At 40.1% G+C, this 11,214-nt stretch overlaps 1 protein-coding gene across 1 annotated transcript; it reads left to right on the top strand.

Moving 5' to 3' along the window:
• Positions 1–3,094: 3,094 nt before the first annotated feature.
• Positions 3,095–10,845, top strand: ptges3b (prostaglandin E synthase 3b (cytosolic)). Its single transcript, XM_083770345.1, has 8 exons — positions 3,095–3,298; positions 5,703–5,816; positions 5,939–6,008; positions 6,282–6,380; positions 6,547–6,636; positions 6,957–7,013; positions 7,691–7,718; positions 9,535–10,845. Coding segments are annotated over exons 1-8 (480 nt in total). The 5' UTR covers positions 3,095–3,296; the 3' UTR covers positions 9,555–10,845.
• The last annotated feature ends 369 nt before the right edge of the window (positions 10,846–11,214 follow it).

The following is an 11,214-nucleotide window of genomic DNA, read 5'->3' as shown; positions in this document are numbered from 1 at the left end:
ATAAAATCTCGTTACCAGCATTCACATGGATTATCCAAGAAGGGTCCATCTGCACACTCAAGTAAAGACCACTTACCCCAGAATTGTGTATTATATTATATTGTGTATTAACACAATCTTCCTCCAGACCTAATGGAACCTAGAGGAACGACATTTGTACAGAATCCAGTAAATCCACTAAACCCTTTCCTTTTGTTTGCATTTGTACATGGTGTCTATACAGTATATCCTCAGTTATAATCATTAGAGTGAAATGGTTTAATATTTGAAATAATACACACTTCCAGTGCTCACACCATAGCGCCCTCGTGCTGTTGGACTGGTCCTGCTTAGTGTGCTGCTTAGACGGTGACAGTGATGAACAACACACTTGTGGCAATATACCTGTGTGTGTGTAATTTCCACAGTGGCCACTTGTGTAATAATTATAAACTATTTGTATAGCACCTTTCATGACATCTAATGCAGCTCAAAGCGCTTTACATGAAAAGGTCAAAAGAAAAATAACATTAAACCAGATTCTTTTTTTTTTAAGATCAAAAACAAATTAAAAGAAAATGGCAAGAACACTATAAAATTGAAACCAACAAAGGAATAAAAAGTGGGTCTTGAGCTTGCATGGTCGGAGATTGGCCCATAAACGTTTTTTTAATATTTATTTTTTGCCGCATCGAGGAGGCCAGCACTAGATGATCTTAAGGAGATTTTTACAGTCTATGGTTGGAACTTATTCGGGCAGGCAATCGGAAATGTATGATGGTGCTAAACAATCAGTGCCTTAAATACAAAAGGATTTTAGAATCAGTCCTAAAGGTTCGTGGGAGCCAGTGTATAGATGCTAAAACTGGAGTGATGTGTTTCTCATCTTGGTTTTTGTTCAAACTGGCTGCTGCATTCTGAAGTTGTAGTCTGTCAGTGCTCAGAACATTCAGTTCTAAGCATTTCTAATGGCATGATATGTGAGATCATGCAATCACCTGAATGAATGATACTGAGAAATATGTCCCAGTATAAGGTTTATGGCTTTATTTCAAGTATCTTTCAAAGAAAAAACATCACAGTTAAAGCTTGGAGAGACAAAATTAAAAAAACTAATGAATGGCTGTTTTGTGTCTTTGTACCAGGAAAAGCACTTTAGGCCTACTTTAACATTGTAAAATGTAATTGTCAGAATTGTATAACAGCAGAAATGAAATAAAAATAAAGATTTATTTTATTTTGAGCAAGGCAACAATATGACCATGACCAACGCCTATCAAACTAAAATATATTCATCAGGTTCTGATGATACATGTTTGAAATTGAATATTCACTGATAGACTTTATGTGTATGAGTGTATTGTAACATCAAGTGAATTTAATTATAGTGACTATTTGTCAAGCTTCATTTGTTTGAAGACCCCCTGAAACTGCACCCAGGACAATGCATTTGGATTTGGGAAAAAAAAGTTGAAAGCGTTTTAAATGTGGTAGCTACTAGCTAGTACTAGATACCTATTTTCAAACTTTCTAAAACTCATGTTTATTAAAATTTCTTTTAACTAGAGTTTTTCCTACTGTATAGGAGGCTATATAACTGCTGCAATTTTTTAAAGCTTGTGTTGTATATAGGGGCTATGTGTTAATTTTACTGCCGTTTTCACTGCCTTGTACAGTGGCTTTTTTCACATCTGACCTGCTTGCCTGGTACAGTATATGTATGTTTCACTGCAGTCACATCAGGAATATTTGAATATTTCCACCATCAGTTGAACAAGGCCTGACCACCGTCTGTCATCAGGCTGACCACCCACTTTCCCATGTGGATTTACCTGTGAAAGCCCTTTGTGGACTAGTACCAAAGTTAGACTACTCTGGTATTTTTGTCTCCACCAGGCCGAAGGCATGGGGGGAGAGTATGTTTTGCACTCCATCCGTCCGTCCGTCCGTCCGTCCGTGTGTGTGTCCGTGAGCAGCTAATCTCCGGCACCGTTAACCCGGTCGATGCCAAATTTTGCACACACACTCCCTGGATGCCAACGATGAACCTCTGCCCCAAAATTTCCAGAACGGCCTGTTATAGCGCAAATTGGTACACAGTCTCTCTAGAGCCATTCAACGAAACATGTCTTTCAGATTTCTCAGACTCCATCCTGATTGGTTAAGATTGGCTTCCAAAGTTCACAGGAGTGCTCAGTTTCAAACAAAATGCTGCAAATCATGAACACATCGCGTGATTTCCGTGAAATTGTGCACGCACATTCCCACTAGGCCGAGGAAGAAATGCCACATGAACAATTTCAACTCAGCCTCAAGGTGGCGCTATAACTGGCCGAAAAGTGTTTTTACTTTTGTTGCCCTTTTATCCAACCACCAGATGAAGGCAAGCTGCAATGTCCTACATTCCTATCCTGGTGGAGACCTGTGCCCAGAAGGGCACTTTTTCTAGTTAACCTCTGTTTTCACTTTAGCTCATGTACAGTGTGCTCTGCGCTGACTCTTTCGCGTCTAACTATCTCATGTGCAAGGCTGCGGCTGATTTATGGACCCACCAAAGTGCTACCAGCTTTGTGACCAACCTTATGCACCTAAACTCGTACCAGCTTGATTGTGCTATGTGTATTGTAGACATTAAACATTTAAACCCTGATTGACTGGAGCCTCGGGGCTAGTGTAGTGTTTTCTGTTATTGTTGGCAAGGTAACACATCATGTATCCTATTGCTTTACATCATTTCAGACCATTTTCCAAAGCATACTTTTATTCTTAATACTTTTTCACATTTTGTAAGAATGAATGTGCCCAGACTTCTCATCTCTTCCAGTCTGTGCAGTATCGTCACCATAGAAACCACAGGGCGGGGCGTTGATAGAGACGGCCATGTTACCAGCTGAACGCGCATACAATGCGCCGTAGGACGGGGCCGCGCGCCGAAAATAAGATCTACAAGCCCACAGCGCGTAGCGTGCGCGACACGCCGTGGGCTTGTTGATCCGAGATTTTCGGATTGAACGCTCTAGAAGAGTCCAGAGGGTCGGCGCGCTATCTGCGTCAGACACGTCGGGGCGGTACCATACTCTAAGGGCGGTACGCACATAGGGTACGCAGTCTACGCACGCACGCGGAGACGAGAGAGTGTACTCCACCAGGATCACCGCACACACAGTCACACACACACGCACCGTCCGTTGGAGCCCTTTGCGCCGAATAACGTGGAACTGAAATTTAACAATCATTTAGAATAGTTGTCAGAAAGAAAGAAGCCTTGTTGTGTCTGTAGGGGGGGAAAAGAAAATTTACGCACAACCCGAGACATCATGTAAGCATGTTTTTGTTTGTTTTCGCGTAATGTTGGGAGAAGAGACGCAAAAAAACTCCAGCCTTCCTTAGTTTAGTAGCAATTAACGCTAACGTTTAAAAAAGGGCACATTTTATCCTAACTCAGAAATGACGTAATTTCAACGGCGTAGACGCCTTTCTTCCCTCCTTGGTCTGAAATAGTTTTATTATGATGATTATAATGATGCCATAATGATATTTGACCAAAGGCGGGACTCGCGGGATGTAATGGCCTTGTTGCCCCTAGCTAGCTACTCCAATGTAAGCTAACGGTTAGCTCGCTAGCCAAGCTAGGTTTGTAACCTGATTTATTGGAATAAATCAAATAAAGACACGGAATAACCGCCTTTCTGTTCTGGTAATTAATTGCCATTGAACGCGTGTATGTATTATTGTCGTTCACGTCTTGACCTTAGCCAGACAGATGAGTAAAACGTTAAGTTGATCAACATTGCTGCTAACGTGACTTCTATAATGGCATGGATGGATCAGGTGCAACCGCATGGCTCATATGGAGGGTGGCTAGCAGCTAGCGTTACTTATCAGCTTGGACTAGCTAGCTAGCCAGCCACCACTAATTCATTCATTGGGATAATTTCTTCCTCCCTTTTCAGGTTAGCAGTGGTTCCCCTTCTGGGTCTACAACTAACGTTAGGAGTGTGGGAAACCGCCCATAGGTTACATTTTAACTGCTATTTAACATTAAATCTGCAAGCCGGGCAGCTAACATTAGCAAAGTTAGGAGGAGGGGGGTGTATATATGTAGTGCCTGAGTTTGTGTGGCCCTGATTGCTTCATGCATGCTATATCTTCTAAGAGGATTTGCCTGGCTAGTAAGGCCACACACCGCTAGCAATTTAGATCTGGTGCATATCTTCTGTATATAGTATATATATATATGTATATATATATCTCATATTAATATTGCCTAGTATTTATAATTGTTCGTTGTTGAATACCTCGGCTGAGTTTCATTTTACTGCTGTTGCTATGAGACCCACACTTCCCTAGGGGGATTATTAAAGCTTTATCTTATAAGGAAATAACTGGTTGCACTCTACACAGGTTCACACAGGTATGCTAGAATTGACATGCAATGTCAAGAACGTGATTTGAAAATGCGCCCACTTTAATTCAGTAAAATAATGTAAGCTTTCAAACAAGACTGTGAGATGGACATGTGTCCTTGAATCATGTTGTACAGTATTGAAAGTGAAACCTCTGCAGGTAATGTTAGCTATTTGACCATGACATGGGTGTGAGGAATGTCTGTTTACTGTTCAAATTAAAGTGGTTTGCAGTTGAAAATGCGAAGATCTTTCCTTTATAGATCTTTCTTTATTTTTGGTGCCATCTTGTCATCAGAGCATTCTGTGTAATTGGATGCTGTTGTTTAGCAACCCGATACATATGGTTTTTGATGGTAAGGCATTGTCTAATGACCAGCCCGCACCTGTCCTGTACAGGTGGTCTGTATCATGTATTCCCTTTTAGTTAGGGATGCAAATTATCGGTCAATTCATTAGTTGATAATTGATAACCTTATCGATCGACTAACCAGTTAGTTGATAAGTGGCATTTAAAAAGAAAATGTGAGTATCTTAATTTTCCTCAATACACATACATTTAGCTGATATACAAAATGGCATCTTTTATGAGGAAGAATAAAATTAAATGAAGTGCACTTGTCTGTCACATCACATGCAAAAGCAGACGATTTTGTGGCTACCAAGGTGGAGGGGACTTTTTAACCGACCCACAAGTGCATTTCTGAGCTGTGCACGCAGACAGCATTACATTCACAGAAAACCAATGAACCAATTATAAAACCCCAGAATTTTCAATTAATTGTTGAGTTTAATTGAAGAATTTAGAAACATTAGAAACAGTAACGCTGTAACTGTAATGCTGGGACTCCACTGCAGCCAGTGGGTGTCTGTCAAGTGTCAACGCAGGGAATGTTCCCTTTTTATTCAATGAAGGATGCTCCACTGTGACGATACCCTGCTTGTTGCGTTTGGACAGCGTCACCAATTCGCCCAGGTTAATTTCTTGACATCCAAACGCGAGCCCTGGTGTAAGGGGCTATTGTCATTGGCACTAGCATTCTGTATGAATGTAGCTTACATGATTAATTCACTTTTTTGTTATGTTTGTTTTTTACAATTCATAACATAATTTGACTATGCGTACCACATACTAAGTCCAAATTTCATTCTGACCCCTCCACGAAAAGGCCTTGTTGTCTTGAACCCTTATCTATCATTTATACATTATGGATCAATAGTGTGGACTGTTTTTCGTCTGTGTTATTCGTGTAGAAGGTGAAATTGTGGCAAGGTTTATTAAAGTGTTAATGTCACTGCGTTCTCTTTATCTTGTAGGCATCCAGCAACTGCCAAGTGGTACGATAGGAGGGACTCTGTCTTCATTGAGTTTTGCATTTCAGACAGCAAGGATCTCAAGATCAACTTTGACAAAGCAAAGTTTGAATTCAGGTGGGTTTGCTGCAAATACTAAATTCTTTGCTCGTTCCACAATTGTGGTTCCTATTGGTAATTTCCTTTTCCTTTGCATAAATACTAGCTGTTCATTTAGTGTCACATGCTTTCTCCAACAGCTGTCTTGGAGGAACTGATCAAGTCAAACATGCAAATGAAGTAGACCTTTTTGAAGCCATTGATCAAAAGGTAAGTTCGCCTATTGAAACCGCGAAACAGATGTGCTTTATTAAAAAATAGCAGATATATATATATATGCTCACTTTTTTTTAATCTTGAAAGTGAAATCTTGAATCATTTTGAATTATGAAAAAGTTTGAGAACTAATCTTTGAAGGAATTTGTAGAATCGGCATCAGGTTTTTCTGGGTTAAGCTGATTCTTAGCACTCAATTGTTTATTCATTATTGTTTTATGTCTCATTAGATATTACTATTGAATGTGATTCTTCCCTCAAACGCAGGAATGCAAACATAAACGTACAGATCGTTCAGTGTTGTGCTGTTTACGAAAAGCAGAACCTGGGAAACCATGGCCGAGGCTAACAAAAGAAAAGGCTAAGGTCAGTCACAAGTGTCCACACGTTGACACAAAATGTTGAGGTTTTTTGGGGAAGGAATGGGACCATTGTTTACTTCAGTGTTAAAAGAGGGATATTCCTGTTTTGACACATGTGATGTTGGAATGTGATTGAGAAATCCTCCAAATGAACTTCTTTTTGCCCACAGTTAACTTGGCTCAGTGTTGACTTTAACAATTGGAAAGACTGGGAGGATGATTCCGATGAAGAGCTTGGCAACTTTGACCAGTTCTCAGATGTAAGTACTAGAAGTCAGGCCTGGATGGTTAGCTCAACCGTCTGGGCACCTAGGCTGCCAAGGCAGTCGGACGGCATGCCGTGGGTTCGACTCCAGAGCCCGACGGTCTGTCTGTCTACTGTTCCCTATCAATAAAGGCATAAAAAGCCCAATAAACAAATCTTTAAAGAACTAGAAGTCAAATGCAGCCTTGATTATTTTCCCAATTGCAAACTAATGTATCATAGGCTGTAACGGGTTATAAAGTGGTTACACTTTTTCTTTAAAACAGTTTAAGACAGTCATGGTGGAATTTAACTAATTATTTATTACTATTACAGATGATGAACACCATGGGGGGTGAAGATGACCTACCTGATCTAGATGGTGCTGAAGATGTAAGAAACCTTTTTAATCTCTAAAACGTAACCGTATTAATGCCTGGAACGTGAAATTCCGTTTTATTCTCCACCCCCCGCTTGTGCCGTAACGTAAAAATCTGTTTAATGTCTGTTTAATGTAATTTAATCCGGTATTTTATGTCTAACTCACATGTTAGACAGCCTACATACGCAACCAAAGTGCACACACGTGCTTATTACTTTGTTCTGCTTAAAATGAGCCAAATCCAGTTTTTGGAAGGTTATTTTTCCCTCTTACATCCGCGGATGGAAACATCCCATCGCCCGTCCCCCGCAGCCTTGAGTGACGCCACACTGTAGCAAAGAGATTCTATATAATGAGGCGAAACTCCCATTGAGTCCCATAGTAACAACCAGTGCCTCCGCCATATTCCGGTTACTTTAAAAAGCATGGAAAAGTCATGCTGTACAAAACACTTGTTTTTATCCTATTCTACCTATTCTTATCCTATTCATATATTGTTTTACTCATTTATTTATCATATTTATGAATGGATCAAAATCCATTATTTCCGGCAAGCAGTACAGTATTTGCAGTGTACAGTATGTTATCAAATCTCAGTAGGTAGTTCAATTTAACATGTTTGATAAATGGCAGTATAAATCTGATTGTCTTGTGTTCAAATATATGCTTTGCTTATCTCGTTTCTTAGGATGAGTCTGCAGATAGTGATGATGAGAGTAAGTATTTTTACTTTTTATTAGCTGTGTAAAGGAGTTAAGCGGTTTGGGCCAACTGAGTTAACTTTGAAGTCTGAGGGAACTTTGGGAGTCCATGGAAAAAATTATATGGTCGGGCAGAAACCACTTATATCCATATTTATATGGATATAAGTGGTTTATGCTACAGTGTCTGTCACACAAAAGCATCAAGTGGAAGATGTGCAAGCTCGAAAGCTTTTGAACTTGTCGATCTGCTACTTTTGCTTTTTTCGAGGGGCGCCAGCCCCTCCTATACACAGGTTTAATGTTTGTCTTTAGTTCAATATTTGTTTTGTAAACTCCATTGACGATGAGAAAATGTATGTCATAATATGCCTCATTACGTCATATTGTCTCTTTATTGTTAATGGCGGTTAATGTTTGTGTTAGCACAGTTTGTTTTACATCACCATTACATCACATAATCAACATGAGCCCCTCACTTCACACAGGTGTGATTTTTAAATTTGAATCCTGACTGATAAGTAACCGTTTTGGACATATTGAGGTTTCCTCCCGACAGAGACGATATATTCCCTTTGTGGGGCAGAACATCTGGTTAAAAATGAACATTTGGTTTCCGCCTCAACTGAATGAAGATATACCAAGACTTGCGTCACTGGCAGCAAAGCAGGTGCGCTGACAGTGTGGCCTTGAGTCTTGTGAGACACCCCTAGCAAGCCGATTTGCTAGCGAATGGCCATGCCGAACAGCCGATGGCCTCGTATGTCGAGTAGCACAGTCCCGAGTTGTCAAGCCACACTGGTGGACATAATCGCTGAAACAGATGGCCATTACAGGGGTGCAGTACTTAGTTTAGACAGTTTTTTGTTTAGACTAGTCATTGGTTAGACCAGTCATTAGTCCTACAACTACAACCTATCTCAAACCCTCACCTTAAACCTAACCTCCCACGGGGCAGCACACCTAAACCTAACCTTAACCCATGTCTAACCAATGACTAGTCTAAAGTTTAGACTAGTCATTGGTTAGACATGGGTTAAGGTTAGACTCTAAACTAAGTATGCACCCCCATTACAGCACCACGGACAGCGACACAGTAGGCTCCACATGACTTACTGCTTTACTCGGTCTAGGTGTATTATGCACATAGCTGTCGGGACTAGTAACGTTTTTAAATTACATTCTCCTCTGCATTTAGCCATAAGATATGAGTTCATATGAAGCACATACTGTGTGCTACATCCAGTTTCTTGCGGGACGGTACAGGATTTTGCAGGACTGTCTGCAAAGGCATTTATTTTATGAATAAAGTAAAAAATCACTCCAGTGTGAACTGAGCAGAGGAACTATACTGTAATTGTTATAGTTACTGTAGCCTACTGTACTGAACTCCTGTACTACTCTTACTGTTGTGTACTGTATGACACATACTGTATGAGTACTGTATGCTACTGTAGGAGTACATACTGTACATGTACTGTATGTGTAGTGTACTGTACCAAGTATGTACGCGTATTGTACTGCACTGTACCTAGTAGTGTACTTGCACCCGTACTGTGCTGTACTGTACTCTTACAGTGCACAGTGTGAAGCTCAACAGTGCCACTTTGTCACCTGTTGGTACCACAGACAGACAGACAAAGTCACATGTTAGCGGTGGTGTGCCCACCTTTCCAAAATAATATTAATTCAGCACACATGGAAAAGAAACAAAGACAACCTTTGTTTTCTTTCATGTGTGCTGAATTACTAATATTATACTATTTTTATTTTAGGATAAATTAATTCTGTGTCATTCTAAAGAGATCTTTCTATTGTCACTTTTTTCCAGAAATGCCAGATTTGGAATAGAAGACTGCAAGGGTAGAAGGAGAAATGCAAGAACGGAAGACGGGAGGAATCATAAAAAAACTGTATATCTTGAAATTGAAGGCAGTGATGAAATAACAAACCTGTACATATGAGTTGGTAGCCATATTTAAATCCATAGCCTAAGCTCCAGAACTCTTTACTGATCAGTCCACTGAAGGTTGATATGCATAGTATTGTACAGAGCAGCTATCTCCACTTCCATTTGCAGTACTGCACCTTTTTGGTATCCTGTTTTACTGTTAATTATTACAACTAAGCACACATTATTTGTTGGGAAAAAAAATGTATAGTCATCCTCAACTGAGCAATACATGTGAAGAGAAAAAAAAATGTTTGCAACTTAAAAGGAAAAAGTGCATTTGTTTTACACCACCTCCCAATGTTAATAGCTTAGTTAACAAAGGTTTAATGTTTGTTTTAATGACTATGATTTAAGAAGACACTAGCTATGTACCTCAGAAAATGCCTTTTCTGAGTTGTTTCCTCTTAAGCCTTCCATGTGGCGCATATTAGATATCCAAGACACTGGTCTGTGTTTCTGTAGTTTAGCCTTCCAACTTAAACATTTTCCATTTGTGTATCTATCTACTCGTCAAATGTCTAAGTTTGTAAAATTGGAATATTCTGGAATTCTTGCAGGCAAACACGCTGCATAGTCTCAACCATCGGCTTCTTGCTGTTCATGATGCATTATTTGAACCCATCTCATACGGTTTTAGTGCAGCAGTTGCTCCATGCTGACCTAACATTGTCACTCATGAAATGGCAGAACTATGATAATACATTTCACAGGCAATTAAGCAGTTTGACCCAGGTGTCCCTATTTTGTCATTGGTGGTGTTCGAACATTGTCTAAGCTCACTGCATAACATCATGTTGAGCATGTAGATCGGCTATTTTTGCGAATCGTACAAAAAAGTATGTAGGGATCATGTGGTAAAAGGAAGCTTGATGTCTGTCTGGGCCTCAACATCCAGTTTTTGTGTGTTTTTTGTTTGGTTTTTCAATTTATTTAAAATCGTGGTAATTCATCTACAGATCCTCTCTTGTTGGTGTTGTTGGGTAGGGAATGTTGGAGAATATGGCAACGTGAAATGACCAAATTATATTTGCACTGTCAAAAACAAATTTTAAGGGGAGACCAGTATAAGCATAGTTATTGTGTATTTCAACCTGACTGGTTATCACAGGCTGAAAACTTCAATGGTGAATTACAGTGAAAATTCTTTTTTTATTGTCTACATCTTTATAATAAACTGTCTAAGACTCATTTTAAAGGTCTAATTTGTTTTATTGCAAAGTGTTTTTTTTGATGATTTTGTCATTTTGCTTGATATATACCCGAACAGTTTTCAGAATTCTAAAGTACAAGGGGCACGGTGGCACAGTTGGTAGTGCTGTCGCCTCACAGCTAGAAGGTCCTGGGTTCGATTCCCGCTCGGGGCGCTGTGGGTGCTGGCGGCGTGTTTCCTCCTCCGCGTCATCAGTGCCCATACCCGAAGGCGGGGTTGGCGAAAGGGCCTTTCTGTGTGGAGTTTGCATGTTCTCCCCGTGTCCCCTAGGGTAGATACCCTCACAAAAACATGCAGTAATCCTGGTCTCTAAACTGCCTCCCCCTGGCCAGCCGGGGCGCCTGATG

Source organism: Protomyctophum parallelum (genome assembly GCF_964188405.1).
Source record: "Protomyctophum parallelum genome assembly, chromosome: 7".
NCBI classification, from domain to species: domain Eukaryota; kingdom Metazoa; phylum Chordata; class Actinopteri; order Myctophiformes; family Myctophidae; genus Protomyctophum; species Protomyctophum parallelum.
This window is presented reverse-complemented; position numbering and strand designations above follow the sequence as displayed.

Coding starts and splice junctions, on each gene's coding strand:
- ptges3b (XM_083770345.1), top strand. Junction 6,009..6,281: donor TTGAAGCCATTGATCAAAAG/GTAAGTTCGCCT, acceptor CCTCAAACGCAG/GAATGCAAACATAAACGTAC. Junction 6,381..6,546: donor TAACAAAAGAAAAGGCTAAG/GTCAGTCACAAG, acceptor TTTTGCCCACAG/TTAACTTGGCTCAGTGTTGA.